This window comes from Schistocerca serialis, chromosome 1, assembly GCF_023864345.2.
Source record: "Schistocerca serialis cubense isolate TAMUIC-IGC-003099 chromosome 1, iqSchSeri2.2, whole genome shotgun sequence".
In the NCBI taxonomy this organism is placed as follows: Eukaryota; Metazoa; Arthropoda; class Insecta; order Orthoptera; family Acrididae; genus Schistocerca; species Schistocerca serialis.
In genome coordinates, this window is record NC_064638.1 from 297,663,116 (window position 1) to 297,684,454 (window position 21,339).

The following is a 21,339-nucleotide window of genomic DNA, read 5'->3' on the forward strand; positions in this document are numbered from 1 at the left end:
GCTAATGATTTAATAAACAAAAGAACACAGTTCATTGTACATGAATATAAACTGGAATTACATTAGGATTTAATTAATTACAATGTACTTCCTCAAATTTTCCTGTTAAATGGCACTGACTTCTTACCTTTCTCATCAACAGTAAATTCTTTTCTACATAAAAACAAATTTTTTAATTGTGAAAATTAATTTCATTTTGGTTTCTCTCGTTATCTTTGTTACATTCTGACCATATATTTCTTTAATTTCTATGGATTCTTATTTTTATATTTCTAAGATTTTTTCACTGTGTCTTTATCAATATACATAACATGATTTTTATATACACCACCAGAACATTCAACATAATAAATAAATGAAATTGTTAAATGTTTCTAATATTTATTGATGTAAAATTTTTCAGGATGTGGTTGAATAGTGATAACATCTTTTAGAAGACTTTGCAAAGCTCAATAAATCACAAAAGGTGCTTGTAATGATTATAATTTTTAAAATTAATATTTCACCTGCTACAGACATATCTATTTTTAGTTCTTTATGCCCTTTACGATCATTTCCTGATCGTCTAATTTTTCTTGTGAATAAGAATATCTTGAACATCTATCACAAGGATAAATTTTTGATTTGTATCTAGTTGTTTGTAATTTAATTAATCTACTGGGTTACTGTACATGATGGACTCATTTTCAAAACTTCATATTTAACAATGTACAAATCCAAAATGAACAAGCTTAATACCAATGAAATGAAGAAGTTCCAAAGTTCTTTTAATATTGTTTCATACCAATTTAATAAAGTTAATAAGATATTATTATTTAGGTTTTAATAATTATTCAATAATTACAAATGTCATAAATGTTCAAGGTGGCCATTGCCGGCTGCATGGCAAATATCGATGTGGTAGCTAAACTCATTTCCAACAAGCGAAGTTGTATCTGCTGTTATCGTTTGCAGCAATGATCTTGTTCTGCAGATCATTCAGAGTAGTTGGTAGAGGTGGGATGTAAACAGCTTCCTTCACTAGAATTCGGTGGCTAGAAGTGCAGAGGTCCTCAAGCCCCTGTGACTGATCCAGAGCTGAGGAAGGGATTCATTCAAAACCCTTTGTACATCACAGTGCTAATGGCATGGAGCACCCAACCTGTTGATTTCCTTTAGGGAACAGTCATTGTTTCTACACATCCAGGTACACCATTCCTATTATAGTTTTTTCTTCAAATGGTGCATAGATCTTTGTATGGAATACGGCACAAAATAAGTTGATCTTTGATAAGTTTCTTTCATGTTGCAATGGTGAATGTGGATTTTCCAAACCCCAAATGCGAACATTATGTCTGATGGCTTTTCCACTGAGAGGGAACATTGATTCATCACTAAAAATTACAACTGTAGAAATGTGTCATCCTCCATCTTTTGTAGCACACAGCCAAAAAATTTGAGGCACTTCTCTTTGTCATTGAGGATGAAGGCCTGCATAAGTTGTAATTGGTAGGGCTTGTACAGCAAACGCCATCTCAGAACGTTCCATAGACTTGGTTGGGATAACATCAATTACATCATAGTTACACCAATTACAACATACACAGGTGTCTGAAATTAAAATACACAGTCGTAACATATCATTTTTCTAACTTATACATGACATAAGTAGAAGTACTGTCTTTGGCAGATTTCTGTCCTGACTTATCATAGGTCAACACTACAAATAGACAATGTGAGGTGGCACCACTTTGCAATAAGTGCCCTGTATGTAGAATACAAAAATAATGTAAAATACAAACAATAAGGAACATATCACATTACAAAAAAATTATACAGTGATAGTAATTGATAATAACAATTGAAATAATTACAACAAGTGGGCAAATCTGAACATTGTTTGTCATTGTTTCTATAAATCGGAAGTACGAGGTGCGGCTAGAAAAAAACCGGACTGATGCTGGAAAAAACATTTATTTACAATTATTTACAATTTCATGTTATATCCTTCAATGTACTCTCCTCCTCGGTCTCTACACCGCTCCATACGAATTTTCCACTGTTCATAGCAATGCTGCAGATCATTTTCGGTAAGTCCATACATTACTTCCGTCGATTTTTCTTTTACTGCTTCAACAGTCTCAAATCTAGTTCCTTTCAAAGCTGACTTGACTTTAGGGAAAAGAAAAAAGTCACAGGGGGCCAAATCAGGTGAGTAGGGTGGATGACCTAAGATGGGAATGTTGTGTTTTGCCAAAAACGCCATCACTGACAATGCACTGTGAGCTGGAGCATTGTCTTGGTGAAGGATCCATGACTTTTTTCTCCACAAATCGTTCCGTTTTCTCCGTACTCGCTCACGTAGGGTAGCCAGGACGCTAATGTAGTAATGGTGATTCACTGTTTGTCCCTCTGGTACCCAATCAATGTGTACAATCCCTTTGATGTCAAAAAAAACAATCATCATTGCCTTGAATTTCGATTTTGACATTCGTGCTTTTTTTTGTCGTGGAGAACCAGGAGTTTTCCAATGCATCTATTGGCGTTTAGTTTCGGGATCGTAAGTAAAAAACCGCGATTCATCGCAAGTAATAACATTTTGTAAGAAGGTGGGATCACTTTCAATGTTTTCCAGGATGTCAGAACAAATCATTCTTCGGCGTTCCTTCTGTTCAATTGTGAGACACTTTGGAACCATTTTTGAACACACTTTGTTCATGTTGAAACTTTCATGAAGAATCTGCCTAACACTTTCCTTGCCAACTCCTGTTAACTCAGACACTGCTCTGATTGTTAAACGGCGATCTTGTCGAACAAGTTTACCGATTTTTTCAATGTTTGCATCAGTTTTTGCTGACAATGGTCTGCCAGTGCGAGTGTCATCACTGGTGTCTTCACGACCATCTTTAAATCGTTTAAACCACTCAAACACTTGTGTTCGCGATAAACAATCATCGCCGTACACTTGTTGTAACATTACAAACGTTTCACTTGCAGATTTTCCTAGTTTGAAACAAAATTTGATGTTAACACGCTGTTCTTTCTGTACACTCAACGTTTTCCGACGCACAGACAAAACGTCAACTACTTAAAACAGACGCCACGGGCAGACTGAGTGCAGGAGGCAGATGAAACTCGAGCAGTAGGCGGAGCGAGAGTCACGTGATAGGCCACGCGACTTTCAGCCTTATTGCATTCGTTTTATTGTTTCACCAGTACTAGTCCGGTTTTTTTCTAGCCACACCTCGAACGATCATCAAAATTGTAAGAAGAGATAAATTCGCGAGAAATATGATTCCATTTAGGAAATGAAATTTATTTGTCATAATGACAAACTCAAGGTATAGATATCTTTTTCTACTAAGAATAATTTGGGACTTATTTTAAATCATGGGGTAGATAAAGTCAATCATTTACACCATTTTGGGGTTTATATAAAAAAATATTTTCTCCCAGCTGTAAAGCGTGTTATGTGGATCAAACAGGACAAAAATTGAAAGAAGATTTGCAGAACATGTCACTGTCAATAGAAGAGATGTGGCAGAAAGATCGAATTTTGCTCCTCACATTATTATCAGTGGACATCAGCTTCCTGCGATTGGAACACATGTGAAGTTGTTGCATAAAGCTGAAAAGGGAGGTTTTCTTGATCTTCTTGAGGATATGGAGTTTTTTCCATCTCAGATTGCCTGATGTTTGCCTTCTCAATGAGCAGGTGACGGTGAGTGGTGTGCATTTTTGAGAGGTGTTGGGCTGTTCTTCAAACGTTTGCTTGGGGATGCTGTGGGTTTGTAATATGAATAACATTTATGAGGTCCTCCTGTCATTTAACCTTGATAATTACTCTGTTCATTGCAGGTTCCTTTTCGCTGTTTCTTCACAAATAGTGGTGTTTTTCCCCTTATCGAGCTTATGTAATCAAGCATGATTTTATCCATTCTACCAGCAATAAAAAATAATAGCTTTTTATCTGTTTAGCTAGGTAAAAAATGCACACCATACTTGATAGTTCTATTCCTTTGCAGCGCCATCTACCGTTATGGAAATGATGTGTACTCACCAATAACTATGTTTTTCCCTCAGTTATTCGATCTAGTTCGATGAAAGATTACATTAACTGATTTGTTGTTACTGTTTTTCCATCTACTAATATTTGAAATATCGTTATCAGTATCACCTTACTCGATATACGGCAGCTTTCATATTTTTTGGGCAAAGTTACATAGCTAATCGTTTCTTCAACAAATATTTTAGGCCATTAGAATGTAAGTTTGCTGCACTGAGCAGACAATCAGTGATCACAAGGTTGTTCAGATTTGTTCACATTAGAACAATATAATGCAGTATGTTGTGTTTTTCTCTTCCTGATGATTGTTTGTCACCTTACATTAAGTGACACCTATTTATTCTACAATTTTAGCTTTTGGTTTTCTAAATGGTTTTGTACCTCCTTATATGTAGCAACTTTGAAAGAAAAAGATATTTATTTTTGTGAAATCTGATGCAACTGATAATTTTCGCACCTAAACTGAGTCAGCCTTATTCAAAAAGTGGTAGATGGTAAATGGTTTTCAGTGTTTAAAGTTGGTTTTACATATTTTGAGCGTGCTGCTCTTGTTTTGTGGTTGATATTTTATCTCCTATTTTATCACCCATGGTCAGCAGTGATATGGCAAACCCTGTATTGGTTACCACCATACTCATGAGAAATATAAGAGTGTATGTTACATTTGTTCATGAGGCTATAGTTTGCATAGTAGATCTAAAGTTGTTATCGACATATATGGTTACTTATATGTGCAACACATTGTTAATCGCATTATTTAAGGAATACAATTGTTTATCTCATACTGTAATTTTTACCTGAACTCTGCCAACTTTTAATTTGTGCATTCAGTAACATAGCATCATCTATTGGAAGTAACATAAATGTGTCTTTTGATGCTTTTGTAGTTACGTAGAATGGTAGATGACCATTGATACCAGTATTCGGTTTCGTCATTATGGCAAATAAGTTACATTTCCGAAATTTGTGTGAATGGAATCATGTTTTTAGCGAATTTATCTCTTCTTACAATTTTAATAATCATAGGTTTGACATATATATTTAATTTGTTATTATCATCTGACAAACAATGTTCAGACATTTTCACTTGTTGTAATTATTTAAATTGGTATTACCAATTACTATCACTGTACAATTTTTTTGTAATTTGATATATTCTTTATTGCTTGTATTTGGCATTACTTTTGTATTGTGCATAGAGAGTGCTTATTGCAAAGTGGCGCCACCTCATTTTGTATTGTTGTTGTGTTGACCTATGGTGAGTCAATTCATGATAAAATCTGCCAAGAGCAGTACTTCTACTTATGTCACGTATCAGTTAGAAAATGGTTTGTTATGACTCTGAATTTTAATTTTAGACATCTGTGTATGGTGTAATTGATGTAACTATGTTTTATTGTCAATTTTTCGTTTGTTAAAGCAGTTGTTCTTCATGCCATGTCTCTTGTATTTGTTTTAGCACTGCTGATGACAGATATCAATCGATTTGCAACATGATGAATAAATTACGTTTCTGCTACTGGTTACTACTTTTTTTTATAATTATATATTCCACGGTCGCTGCACGGAAAGGAAACCTTATGGAGCCCAACATTCAAAAGTTCTAAATTATTTGGATGTTATCCCATGACAGTCTAAATTCTTCCAGTTAATGTGTTATGGGTATGGTATAATGTGGAATGATAAGTGGCTCCAGTTATTATTTCAGACGCCCTCCAGTATGACAACGATAGACGATGATAACAGGAGAAATGTATGTATTTGACAGTCTCTTGTCAGACACGTGTCCAGAAGAGCAGGCAGCACTCGTGATGATGCTGGTTGTGCATACAATTATCTGAGATAGTGAATGGGGTAAGACAGAGAAGTGGCAGGTGATAATTCGTGACTTACAGCTGCACAGTGCATTGTGGTAATGCAATAGCAGAAGTTGAGAAATTGTGCTGGATCGGGACTCGAATCCGGATTAGCCGCTTCTCATGAACGATTGCCTCATCTACTTTCCTCAGACGTGGTCCCAGTCTGACTCATTTTCCAACTCATCGCACACTGCAATCCAGCGTCCCTCGTTCATTAAATTTAGCGAGCTGTGCATGTCCGACAGAACAGGTACCACTCAAATACATACACGTCAGTAAGAGTGCATCAGCTCCTTGACGTTTGTTTTAGTGCAGACGCACTAATAACGTCCGAACTCCTGTGGGAATCAGTAATTTGTGAGCAGGAGGTTAATGGACAAGGAACGCTGTATTGCAGCGTGGGGTTAGTTCGAAATTTGAGGTGGTAAGGGACCGTGTCCAGGTGACCAAAGCGATTAAGGCAACTTCTTCCGAGAAGCGATAAATCCGGGTTCGTGTCCCGCTCTGGTACAAATTTTAAATTTTAGGTGTTGCATTACCACAATTCCCTGTGCATCCGGAAGTCACCAATTCCCACACATACCTATCCTTTCTCTCTCTATTCTCTATTTTATATAAAAGACAGCTGGTGACTAAAATTCTGCGACCAGCCACGTAGCGCACGGTACCTGAATTGGTCGCCTTTGACGGATTTCTTGGTGCCAGGAGGGACGACGTGCAGTACAGTGCGGCCCATGGGAGGGTGTGCCTTCCGCCAGTTACGCAGCAGCGGATTCCCGTCCAGGCCGTACACACTGCGCAGAGCCTCCAACTGCAACAGTCCCAACCACCTTACTTAGTTGCAGAGGCTGTTATTAATACTTGGTCGCTTCAACTGTTTCTAGTACAATATTCCCTTTTTTCACGTTATTAAGTCTCAATAAATGAAGATTTCTCTCTCTCTTAATATACAGAGTGATTAATACTAATGTTAAAAACCCAAGAAGTAAAGTATATGACTCTGGGACGACTTCTTTAATGTAAGACACATGGGGCGGGAAATGTCAGGAAATAGCCAGAAAGTGGATGAGAAATGTTGTACATTTGACGTCAGTAGATGACTTATTTCGCCGCATGTGCAGAGTTGGATTTCAGCGCGAACAGGCGCTTGAGCCATGCTCTACTTGCATTCGGACAATGCTGCAATTTCCAAAACTTAACGTAAATGTGATCTGTTTTAAACATGGGAGTTACAAAATTATTGTACCAATGAAAAGCTGTTCTTGCCTTGTGTTTCTGCCCTTCTGCCTCTTCTTTTCTTGTTTACTGAGATTATTTAATAAAGAAAAGATGGTTCATTTACTGGTAACAACGCAGTTGCGAACCCTATTCTCATTTACTTGTGACCCAATACCATTGGTTTTTGTTGTACTGTATTTTGCAACGGACCAGCAAAGACCGCGAGACCTGTAAATAAAATAATAAATCTTTCCTCAATGTAAACACGTACCTGTCTAACTCAGTGAAAAAAATACTGCCCGCCAGGTGCAAAACTCAAACCCTGAGCCAGACCCGCAGAAGTCGCGCACTTGGGCCCGGTGCCACAGTGATGTAAATACAGGACAAGTGTTGGGGTGATCAGATGTGATAGACCGATGGCTCAACAGCTGCAAATGCGGCGCCGTACGTCATCTGCCGACGTCACATGCTCTACAGTCTCATCCACTTTCGGGGTATTTCGCGACATTTGCGGCCCCATATGTCCTGTATTAAATTACTTGTCTCAGCGTTACCTACGTCGCTTCAGAGGTTTTTAAACGTTACTAACAATCATCCTGTATGTAAAATATTGTAAATAATTTCTTAAACAATATATCAGAATACTTTCATAAATAATATTTCACGATGGAGTACTATCGTGTCTTCAGTATTCAGTCATGACATAAATGTTCCTCAATCCAGGAATAATATTAGATCTCAGTGTTTTGTGGCATACTGCTTCTGCTCTATAAACACTTACAAATGCTCCTTCGCGTTCCCAACAATTTGTTTCAGTGATCTCAGGCCCAGTTAGTTTACTTTCTTTCTTCAGTTTCTTTTTTAATGTCTTTTGCAGTTTGGCTGTAATCCTCGTGGTACTTGCACAGAAATCGTTCCATAAATTCTCTATGGTGTAACGCTCATCGACTGAGATATTGTCTGAATAACTCTGAGATAATTATAAACAAACTTTTCTTTCGCATGGTTTGAGTCGTTTCATTGTAATAATTTGAACGTCAATCTCATCCCTAGTTTCTCTACACTCCTACTCACAGTTTGCTTCATGATATTTAGGTGTCCCTCCTCGTATGACGTGCTATCAATGAAAAGAATCTCTCCAAACCCAGATAACAGTTAACACCGCCACCCTAAAGCACTCACCCACAATTTTTACAGATGATTACACATGTCTGCACTGCAACTCGTCATCAGGCTATAGCCACATCATAGTTATTCGTTTAATTTTTCATCATTGATAAATATAACATCATTACCCCAGTCTGAACCTTTGTCATCCAGGTACCTAGCGAATTTCAGCCTTTTGCCTCAGTCCACTGTGTTCACGTATGGTGTTTTCCGTACCACTCTTCTGTTGGACACTTCTTCCCAGATAACTCTCCGGGCAGCTGATTAAATGCATGCTCACCGAGGATTACATGTAATATTTCTCATAATTAAATGCCCTTCTCTTTCATTTAACTTCCTTAACTGCCACTTTAGAGACACATATTCTCTGCAATCCTCTGAAAATCATCTTATAATATAGTACTTCTGGATGTATTTGGCAAACTTGCAGTATTTCCGTTACTGCGAATATTCGCCTGCTGCAATACGACGAGTTCCCGCTTTTTAAGCGTTGTCTTAGTTCCCTTTGGGTCCAAATGCTACAATGTAGACCACACAGCAATGCAAAAGAAAAAACCATTTGACGTAGTTAAGGCATAAGTGATTTCGGTATCGGCAGTGATCAGTTATAATTTTCGCTAATAACATTGCTATCTTCAATGCAGGCAAAGAAGATGTACAGGACACACTGAAAGCAGTGAACAGTCTACTGAGCGCAAAATATGGATTGAGAGAAAACTGTAGAAAGTCAAAACAAAATGTTCAAATGTGTGTGAAATCTTATCAGACTTAACTGTTAAGGTCATCAGTCACTAAGCTTACACACTACTTAACCTAAATTATCCTAGGACAAACACACACACCCATGCCCGAGAGAGGACTTGAACCTCTGCTGGGACCAGCCGCACAGTCCATGACTGCAGCAGCTAAGACCGCTCACTAATCCCGCACAGCAGAAAGTCAGAAGCAGTGAGGAATAGGAAATTATATTTGTGGGATTCTTGCCATCAAAATTAGGTACTATAGAGGAGAGCAAGTAAAGAAATACTGCTACCTTGGAAACAAAATTATACATGACAGAAGATGTATGGGGGACGCAAAGAAGGCATTCATGGCCGAAAGAAGACTACTAGTATGAAACATCGGCCTTAATTTCAGGAAGAACTCTCTGAGGATTTACGATTCTAGCGTTGCATTGTACGGAAGTGATTTATGGACTGTACTAAAACTAGGAAGAAGAGAATCAAAGTATATGTCATGTAGTGTTGTCGAAGGATGCTGAAATCAGGTGTACAGACAAACTCAGGAATGAAGTGGTCCTCCCTAGAATCGACGAAGAGAGAAACATATGGAAAACACTGACAAGAAGAAGGGACAGGATGATAGGACATGCGAAATCAGACGTTACTAGAGGAAACTGTTGAGTGTACAAGACTGTAAATTGGAATACATCCAAGAAATAACCGAGAACCTTGGATGCAAATTTTACTCTGAGATGATAAAGCGTTGACACAGCAGAGCAATTCTCGATTGACAAAGTAGAACTAGTCAGAAACTAGATGACTCTCAAAAAAAGGAAAGATTAAATATTTTCATTGATGTTGTCAGAAGATTTTGAAAACTTGGTCAGTACGACTGAACTGTAAACAGAATCAACAACTAATTATAGCAATTCAGTAAAATGAAGGAAAGAATGGCAAAACACTGTATTCTCTGGACTCATCTGCAAGTTTGGTGTGTCTTCAAAGCATCCGACAAACTGTCTCAGTCATTGTTGCACTTACATATTGAACGACATGGCTCATCATGTAGTAGTATCATAAAAATGGTTAATTGTTCAAACTCTAAGAACAAAGTGGAAGTTTTCACCAGTGCAGAAAACGCGTCTTGTGTAGTCAGATGCAGATCAGAAACTGAAGCAGATGTAACGCCATTGCACTAGTATGTCTATGCAGTCATAGTATAGACCATAAACGTAATTTTTCACCAATATGGAAATCATGGTATGGATATAAAAATGATGAATAAGCTTTTCTAACTACAGTTCCCGCACATCAATTCGGACAACCCACTAATTTGAAATACTACTATGTACGTGTATCTAGCTCAAAAGATAAAGTTTACATAATTGGGGCTGCAAGTGTGTACAATCGTGTGTTTGTGAAGTTGATGCAGATTTGCGTACTGGAACTGTTGTAAATTATGAATACAACTTTAGGTTTTCTTAAAATTCCAAAAGTTACTAACGTTGATATATTTCCCATTTCTGTAACTCAAAAACGTGTGCTCAACGATATACATTTAATGGTGATAAGCATTCCAATCCATTTATGACGTGCGATAACTTTTCGAAAGCACCTTTAGAACCAGCACAAATCCAAGAACAGCTAGTATCAGCCATTAGTCCAGTAACAAATAAGGATTCATCAGGATATAATAATTTGATTGAATAGGCTGATATTGCATCTAGTGGGTATAATATTACACTGCATGATACTAATGCGCAACCAAGTCTTCATATAGGGATAAATCCTACTTATCTTTAAGTACCAGTAGTTTGAACAGTGATGTTTCAAAACAGAGTTGTAGCTCCAAACCGCGTTGGGCAGTAATTATAAAATAAGAATGTTGTAAATGAAGAAGGAACATTATCTCTATATATAAACGTCAATGACCCGACTGACTGACTCACTTATTGACTCATCAACGACTAGCCAAAATCACTAAGGATAGAAACTTGAAATTTCCTGTGTCGTTTAAGAAAGGATTTTTCTATATTTGGTCAGAAAAACCTGAAACAGTGTATGAAAGTTTTTTTGAAAAATGTCCCATTTAAGGCAATTTTGAAAACATAACTACCATTAACTGGTATTTCACTTCTCGGTCATAAACAAAAAAATACATGTTTCAATATTTTTGGAAATCCAACCCCTAATGGGGTGAAATAAGGGATTAAAAGATTTATAAACATTCATGAAATTTCGTATTTGGCTTTTCGGTTAGAAATTAAAAAGTACATACTTCAATGTTTTTCGAAATTCAACCTCTAAAGGTATGAAATACGGGATGAAAGTTTTTATGGAATTATTTCATTATTAAAGCATTTATTTGACCCCCTGGGGTTGAAATTCAAAATACATTGAAAACACATATTTTTTTATTTCCAACCAAAAATTCATAAATTTCTCTTCAAAAATTCTTTCATAATGAAGCATTTGCATACAGACTTTCATCTCCTATTTCACCCCCTTATGACCTGAATTTCCTAAAACACTGTTACAGTTGTTATTTCATTTCCCGGTTAGAACCGAAACACGAATTTTCATAGATTTAGGTTTATACATACTCTCGTAATGAAATATTTTCGTAGCCCTCTGCATGACCTATTTCATCCCCTTTGAAACTTAATTCCGAAAACCACTGAAACACTTTTTTTTCTAACTGTGAAGTCAATACCAACCAGTTTTTATAGATTTATCTTTAGCATCAACAGTACTTTAATAATTACTTTTTTCTCAGAAAACGAACTCTAGCCTCCTGATCGCCCTCAATAGAGATTTAATTTCCAGAAATGCTGAGATGTACGTTTTATTTCTGACCGATAAATCAAATATCAGTTATCTTAGCTCTAGCTACTACAATAGCTTTTTGCACAGTGTGTACAGTTACACATAAACAATGGCCGTGACAACGCACAAATTAGACTGAAGAAAAAGAATTTTTTTTAAAATCTGTGCAGACCATACAGTCTACGCGAGCATAGCAGAGCGTGTTGAACCAGTTAATAAACATATCCCTATCCTAGAAGTTGGTCACGGACAGCCGACGATTTAATATCTATTATAACGTAATCTACACACCTCCCGCCGCTATACTGCCATCTCGATCTGGTTCGGTAACGAGAAACTTCTTCCAAAGGGAGTGTGCACAAACGAGCCCTTTCTTTTGATATACTGGCACTGCGAATCTGTCGTTGCTCCACATAGCTACACGGTTTGCCGTCCACACTGTAAGCGGTGAACCCCTTTGTTTGGTTTTGCGCAGCGCGACGCGTCCGATGCGGACGCCGCTTCAGACTGATTGAATAACGCTCTGTTTAATAATAGCTATTTCTCTTCTGATATGTAGCATTTATATATGCGTTTGATACGTAACGACTTGGCTGATATTGAAAATTATTAAAAACAGCAGCAGATCTAATATTGACAGCCCCTGTACGTATGTGCTGTTCACACTGACAAGCAAGAGTATCTGTATCAGAGAGCATAATCAACATAGGTGGTTACTCGTCCAGAAAAGGAAGCCGTTAAAACACTAGAAGTGCTCTAGTGCCAAAGGAAGCACGACTGCTCAACTGCTACTCACATATCATTAATATTGCTCGGAAAAAATCTTTATGTGAAATGCGAAGACAATATATCTGGATTTACTGTATATTCTAATTCAAAGTGGTCACACATTGTTGTACTTGCAGAAAACTGATGATTCGACAGCGTTTACTACATTAGGTATATAGAAAACGTCTATTTATAAACCCATACGTCTTTTTGGATATGATGAAAGAGAAAGATGTTTATAGTGCACAGTTGAACATTATTTTCATCTCTTACCGACGTCTCGTATCCTTAGAGCGTGTACGAAGTTATGACATCCTTAGCTGGACAGTAATCGGTGTCATTAAAATAGAAAAAAGTAGAAATGCTTGTCATAATTATAAGTTGGTCATATGCTGTAGGTAGAAATTGTAAGAATCATTAAACATAATGATATACTTAAGATAGATAACATCAGCACTCCATCTCCTCCGCAATATATGCGTCTTTTAGTGTATAGTAGGGTTGGTTCTCTCAGTTAGCATTGTGTGTCGCTGGAAATTTTTGTGGGTGACGTTGGGGGAAGAGGAACAAGTGATTCAGCAAAAACTTTGCAGATTGTCTTTTGCTTGACGTTGAATCCGAGTCACTGATGGATGCTAATGAAACATAATAGGATAACCAATAAGAGCAGAAATATTATTGTCAATTTACGCATGGAACGAGAAAAATATGAAAACTATGGAGATTATGGAAAAATATAGAGAATTTCGAAGAACACGTAATATGTGGAAGAAAGCGGATACAGAATGGGTATACAAGACATCACTAGAGATATGTACTTATACACAAGGAGAAATCGAAATTTGCATCATCAGCTGCAGGACTTTACTGTAAGCACTAGGTAATAGGCTGATGATACCACAAGTATATGCTTTAATAGTGGAAAGTTGGGCTATTCTAGGGACATGATGTCAAGACGAATCTGCCATATTCCTCTACACATGGCCAATACTGCATCAGCAGTACGTAAATGGGGAAAAAATTAGCACAGAACCGCTGGAAGCGGTTTCGAGGAAGTAGGAAGAACAAAAAACCTATGGCTGTGTCATATCAAGTGGATTTGCCCAAGATTAAAACACATGTTCTAATGGATCAAATGCCTGGACTATTGCATCAGGTTCGTATACATGATTTTTTATCACTTTATGGAAGCGGATGTAATGCAAGACATTGCTCGGATTTTTAACAAAATGGACATTTGTGTTTACCTAACATGGAACCATGACCTCTGTGTACAAGAGAAAGAATTCCAGGGAACTGGTTATGTTATTCACAATACATATGCGTTTTCGTGTATATAAGGTTTGACTTTAACACTAAGCATTGATGTTGATGTAACTTTTTCTGGGTTGACGTTTGCAATAAGAGTTACCAGTGATCTTGCGGACACTTCGAAGATTGTCTCTGGCGCTGTGGGAAATCCGAATCACTGTTCAATGCTACAGAAACCTGGTAGGGCAAGCAACAAGTGAGAACTATTCTTCAACATTTACACGAAGTATATGGGAAAAAATATGGAAAGCATTGAAAACATGCAAAAATACACAAATGTGGAAGAAACATGGAGAATATGAGAAACATTGAAAAATATGGTGGTAAGGTTGATGAGCGAATAACGGAATTTGTTGCTAATATCTATATAGCACTCGCTTTCCTCTTAGGTCACTACCCAACAGGAGAGAGATAAAACGCATCCTGTATAATTGGTGACCTCCATTACAGTTCCACAACTGTTGGTAATAGATTCAAAACAATTCATACAAAAAATTGGTGGCCAACCCCTAAACAACTAAATTGTAATGACTGCATACATTTTGTCATCATGCATCTCCATTACTTCCATCAGCAATTAATATTACTGGTCGCTGTTCACTTAATTTTAAGTCAGTTATCATAATTTTAAAACATAAGATGCTGAGGTTTGATACTCTGCATAGTTTTACATCGCATTTGAGATACACATTCATAGATTCTAAACTCATTTCCTCGGAGTTTGCTCTCCCTCATCGCTCGTAACTGTGACCGCCTAACCACGCCACTATGTGTTAGGTCAATACTGCCACTGTTGACTTGTCAGAGCAGCAATGCTAAATAACAGCCAGCAACTGCCTGTTTGCATCCCATGATTTAAACAGTAACAATTACTGCAGTGCAGTTTTACACAAACAAACTATTATTGAAAGTGGAGCTGCATGATGTTAAAAATGGGTGTGCTAACGGATCGACCCCCAAGACTGCTGCAACAGCTGCTGTCGCTTTGAACAAGAACAATATTATGCATGAGTGCCACATTATTACAGCTTGACATAATTTTTTTCCAATTCAGGATGCTGTTCTTCACAATACTACCAAAATGTTGGGTATTACTGATTAGAATTACTTACTTTCAAGATTGACACCTAATTGTAGCATTAGTGCCGCTCTGAAATTTGTCTAATTGGGTAATAAGAACACGCGAAGGTGTATCTATGGGGAGGTACAGTCTCCAGACAATCATGACTGAGAAAAGTTTATAAACTGTGTTCTGTACAGTTTTTAATTATTTGCCTGTAAATATACGGAAATGTACGTTACGCATTCGATTTCACTGCTTTGCAGGAGTAATGGTTTTTCAGCATAAGAAAGTTGCATTTCAAAACCAGAAAGATGGAAGTTGAAGTGTGTACGGCCAGGAAGACTAGCGTCTTAATGAAACATTTTGTAATGGGAGGTATGCAGAGACACACAGCAGTGCTCTAGTATAAAGGGAAACTGCCAGGCGTATTTTATACTATATGTTGGTGGAAACCAATGATACACATCTATTCCATTGATCCGCTGGAGTTTTGGCTATTCTTCATAAGCAAATTGCATTCCAAAATCAGGAGAGGAAACATATGTCGTAAATGACTTAGTTTTTAATGGGACATTTGTTAATGGTGGGATGCGTAACAAAACATCAATAACTACAAAAAAGACTATCTGTTGGTGGAAATCTGATTCCCTTTATCTGCAGCAGTACTGGCTATTTGTCGTACGCAAATTGCATTTATAAATGAGGAAGGGATGTGTATGTCGCAGAATACTGTAGGAGGCAATACCATACTTTACTTTGCTCAAAAAAAGAGGACTGAGAGCCATACATAATGCAACTTGTAGGATGAGCTACAAAAATAGGGGGCAGACTTGCCTATTGCAGACAATCTTCGTTTACACAGAGTTCAACACAGATGACATAGATATTATATGTAAGTATTATATTTTAGCTGCGGAACATTTTTTCTCATTTTAGGACTTTGTTAAAGTAATACACCATACATAGAATTTCTATACGTTGATATGGAAGATACCTAAAGGAACCAATGAATTGACCAAACTTAAATCCCATTATACATACTTAAGCCAACCCTATTTAAGATTTTCTTCTTCATATTGTCTACTGGTCGTAGGGGGAGGTTACTACAGACAAATGTAAGCAGGATGGCATAGACTAGTACACCTTCCAGAAAGTGAAGACCAAGAAATACTGAAAGCTACGTTCTGTCTGCCTATCGTTTTGATCCTCTACCTGTAAACTAAGTCTAATTTGTTAATACAGATTACTACGAAGATAATAACATCCATATTATACATAACTATTATATTAAAGCTGGAGGAAACGTAATTTTCTCAATCTAGGATCTTGGTCTCCACAACACCATCAAATATAGATATTGGCGAATTAGGACTGATTCTCACAAATAATGTTATTCAACTACTCCTAAGGAAGAATAAATATTTCAAACACTCGTAAAACATATCCTATTAATAAATTATATTCCTGGCTACAGTTAATGTGTTGCGTTTATGAAAATAAAAGCTGTAATTATAAGATCGAATAAACAAAACGAATGGTACTGGAGTGTATGGCAGAAACTCTTGCCATGATGGAGGAATAAAGATTGTTGTTAGATAAATAAGAAGCTATTGCAGATATGTCGGCAAGGCTCACATATTATTTTAAACACAGTGTACAGAAGTGTCTGGTTATGAGTGGGGTATACAAAATACATGCATTTACTGTAAACATCAACGGCAAATGGTCGTAAATTGAGTCATTCACAGGAGCCAATGGATCAACGGATTTATACTATATTACTGGATGCACGAAAAATAGTGTAATGTTAGTTCTCAGAACTAAGTGCAATTGTCTGATTCGTTTCTCAGGAACACGACATCACTGGAAACTAGCAATTTATAATTAAAGGTGCAGCAGTCAGGCTCAGTTGACCACTCCTCTGGAGAAGCTTTAACAGTAGTATGTCTCCCCACATATTCTCACCATTAAAAAACTATTGTCCTCAAGATATACAGCACTTACGTTTCTGTAACAGTTACATCACAACTTGGAGCTCGTCCAACGGTGCATCCATGCCGTACGTGACAGATGGTACTTGATATCTCAAAACTCCACACAGCACCCTGATTGACGTAACATCCGAGTAATTATATGAAAGTAATCTATTAAATAATGAAATTGAAGCGTTTTTAGATGATGCACTAATAAATTCTGATATTATAAATGATGAATGGCAGTGCTGTATAAGGATGATGGAATTGCGAAGCTGACATGAACAGATTAGTGCTTTGCTACGCTGAGGGTACTGGCTTCTTGCGTTTTTAATGTCCCTGCTAATACATACCCATAAAATAATACTTAACTATTTCGGACCGCTGCATTGCATGACAACGTCAAATTCAGATTTCAGATCATTTCATTCGTAATAGGAAGATCACAAAATTTTAATATCTAATTCGGCTTCCGTTTTCTTCATAGAGAACTGTCGTAGGTAAAGAAGTTTGATGATGCCCTGTAGGAACAAACCTTAGGACGCATTTTGCACAGTGACCTGTGATACACGATCAGTGGTATTCTCATACGGTGATCTTAATTTTCCACTATATACATAAACAAAACGCAAATTTAGTGATTCCCTCACAGTTGCAAGTTTTAGTCAGGCTGTCACCAGGAAACAACTCATTGTACAATTGTCATTGCTAATGTCCCATAACGTTTCTTGAGCACAGTCGACTTAAATAAAAACAAATGTTACTGGAAAAGATAGCTTTGCTAGTAATAGCAGTATTTTTTCAAGTTGACTGAATGTTAATAATAACTCGTTGCTGGACATGTCCTTGAGAATTAGACACAGACATATGATTAACATGTTGTCTTGTAAGTAGGCTGTTTAGGTTTCTATGTTGGTAACACCACATAGCGCTCTGTATGAAAACCTGTCTGTGCTGTGTGCAGTCTCTGCCTGGTTTGCGTTGTTGGAATATTTGCTATTTTAGTGGTGGGCAGTTGGATGTGAACAGCGTGTAGCGTTGTGCAGTTGGAGGTGAGTTATCAGCAGTGGTGGATGTGGGGAGAGAGGTGGCAGAATTTTGAAAGCGGACGATCTGGACGTGTGTCCGTCAGAAAAAGGAACTTTGTAAGACAGGACGTCATGAACTGATACATATATTATGACTTTTGAACACTATTAAGGAAAATACATTGTTTGTCCTCTATCAAAATCTTTCATTTGCTAACTATGCCTACCAGTAGTTAGTGCCTTCCGTAGTTAGAATCTTTGAGTTAGCTCGCAGTATTGGCGCTCGCTGTATTGCAATAGTTCGAGTTACGAAGATTTTTGTGAGGTAAGTGATTCATGAAAGGTGTAGGTTATTGTTAGTCAGGGCCATTCTTTTGTAGGGATTATTGAAAGTCACATTGCGTTGCGCTAAAAATATTGTGTGTCAGTTTCGTGATGATCAGAATAAGTAAAGAGAGAAATGTCAGTACGTTCTGTTTTGTTCAGCTGTTTGAAAATCAAATAACGTAGAGGTTTTCCAGCACTGTCATTTATAAATTTTCCAAAGTGGACGTTTCAGTCTTAGATCGTTTCAAGGCAGGCTGTTGGTGTCTCCTCGATCTGTGAGTAGCATCCTGACAGTTTCTGCTGATACCGTGATACCTAAAACTCGTTGCTTGTGTTCTGCCGGTCCTAACTCGAGTGTGTGGGACACTGAGCCATTCTAGGCCAGCATGATGATGCCCGAGAGGCTATTCTTCTTCTCACTCGCTCTCTCTCCAGTAGCAATGTCTATGTTGTGTGAGCGATTTTGTGGTGACTGGTGCGACACAGTAGATTCATTCTCCAAATCACTCGCTTTCATCTATCAGATTTGTGGGCCATTCTAACTGTTCCTGGTCGGTGTGTGATGCCCGCAATCTGCGAGTTGACGCCTGCCCGCTGCATCTTCTGGCGCGTCTGGCAGTCAGTACATGGCTGGAGAAAGCTGTCAAGGCAGTTATTTCCCCAGACAGATCCTGTTACGATATACACAAGGCTGCAGTGGTGGTAGTAGAAACTTTTCCAACTATCCGAAAACTTTTGCAGGACTATGGAGATGATTGCACGTGGGACTGTTTCTCGCACTTTTATTGTTTGTTTTAGATAAAGTGCATGTCTACCCTCTTCCTAAGCTATGACGGTGGGGATAAATGTTTATGGTGTACATTTAGCAGTGTGTTGTGTCTATTCATACTTGGATTCCTTCCATCGTTATTTAAAAGTCTGCTATAAACCTATTGTGTCAGCATCGTCTAAGCAGGTTGATAGTAACGCCATTGTTTTAACCCAGTAATAATGCAGGGATAAGCTCTTTGTAGACTTGACACGGAGTAAGAGTGTATTTGTTGCAGTGTGGTTATTGTTTAACGCGGTATATAAGTGTATTTGTTAAAACATCACGCTGAACTAATTGTTTAAAGTCGAATATCTCTGCCGAGTGATTAATATGAGATACTGGTGTACTCGTTAAAATGTCATACTTTGGCAGTTGTTGAACATATGAAGTCTGGTATTTATGTGTGTTTTGCTTCATTATCTAGTCTAAAATTGTAAATAGCGACGGTAGGTGGTCGTGCATTGGAGTACTTACAGAAAATGCCAGATATTCTGGCTTCTAGTTGTGCTAATTAAAATAAGCAACTGTAATGCAGCCATTTGGCAGCATTAATTATGGTAATTAACGTAATATTTGCCGCAACAACACTGTGTCACACAATTCGCCTTGAGGAGCGGGTGGAGAGAGATGGACGGTCTAATTATATTCGAATGTCACGTTCCTCTTAATATTTTTTTTCTTGGAGGAGGGGGGGGGGGTGGGCAGTGGCTCTAATTTCTCTGAAGATCCTCTCACTAGAGCGCAATTGACGTAGAGAGAAGAGGGAAAGGGTGTAATTGTTTTCCCATCATTTTAAGTCAGTCTATTGGCCTAGATCATTGGTGGGAGGATGACCTTCTCTTAGATCATTATCTGAGCAAGAACCAGCCAGCGGATGTCCTACCTTCATTTTTTTAGACACAAAGTTGCCCTACAGGTGTTGGTGCCCAGAAGCAGATTACCTTAACACGTGACAGATACAGGGTGTTTCAAAAATGACCGGTATATTTGAAACGGCAGTAAAAACTAAACGAGCAGCGATAGAAATACACCGTTTGTTACAATATGCTTCGGATAACAGCACATTTTCAGGCGGACAAACTTTCGTAATTACAGTAGTTACAATTTTCAACAACAGATGGCGCTGCAGGTGATGTGAAAGATATAGAAGACAACGCAGTCTGTGGGTGCGCCATTCTGTACGTCGTCTTTCTGCTGTAAGCGTGTGCTGTTCACAACGTGCAAGTGTGCTGTAGACAACATGATTTATTCCTTAGAACAGAGGATTTTTCTGGTGTTGGAATTCCACCGCCTAGAACACAGTGTTGTTGCAACAAGACGAAGTTTTCAACGGAGGTTTAATGTAACCAAAGGACCGAAAAGCGATACAATAAAGGATCTGTTTGAAAAATTTCAACGGATTGGGAATGTGACGGATGAACGTGCTGGAAAGGTAGAGCGACCGTGTACGGCAACCACAGAGGGCAACGCACAGCTAGTGCAGCAGGTTATCCGACAGCGGCCTCGGGTTTCCGTTCGCCGTGTTGCAGTTGCGGTCCAAATTACGCCAACGTCCACGTATCGTCTCATGCGCCAGAGTTTACACCTCTATCCATACAAAATTCAAACGCGGCAACCCCTCAGCGCCACTACCATTGCTGCACGAGAGACATACGCTAACGATATAGTGCACAGGATTGATGACAGCGATATGCATGTGGGCAGCATTTGGTTTACTGATGAAGCTTATTTTTACCTGGACGGCTTTGTCAATAAACAGAACTGGCGCATATGGGGATCCGAAAAGCCCCATGTTGCAGTCCCATCGTCCCTGCATCCTCAAAAAGTACTGGTCTGGGCCGCCATTTCTTCCAAAGGAATCATTGGCCCATTTTTCCGATCCGAAACGATTACTGCATCACGCTATCTGGACATTCTTCGTGCCTTAGACGACACTGCGAACACCTCGTGGTTTATGCAAGATGGTGCCCGACCAGATCGCACGGCCGACGTCTTTAATTTCCTGAATGAATATTTAGATGATCGTGTGATTGCTTTGGGCTATCCGAAACATACAGGAGGCGGCGTGGATTGGCCTCCCTATTCGCCAGACATGAACCCCTGTGACTTCTTTCTGTGGGGACACTTGAAAGACCAGGTGTACCGCCAGAATCCAGAAACAATTAAACAGCTGAAGCAGTACATCTCATCTGCATGTGAAGCCATTCCGCCGACATGTTGT

The 21,339-nt window shown here is 38.2% G+C and overlaps 1 protein-coding gene across 1 annotated transcript in view; it reads right to left on the bottom strand.

Annotated features, from left to right (window-relative positions):
* Nucleotides 1-6,050: 6,050 nt before the first annotated feature.
* The window catches only part of LOC126468113 (carbonic anhydrase 3-like), a 65,573-nt gene continuing 50,284 nt past the window's right edge, over nt 6,051-21,339 (bottom strand). Inside the window, exons 6-7 of the mRNA XM_050096527.1 lie at nt 6,573-6,715; nt 6,051-6,132 (exon numbers count right to left, since the gene is read on the bottom strand). Of these exons, the coding sequence (XP_049952484.1) occupies nt 6,051-6,132; nt 6,573-6,715 (225 nt within the window). The remainder of the gene's footprint in view (nt 6,133-6,572; nt 6,716-21,339) is intronic.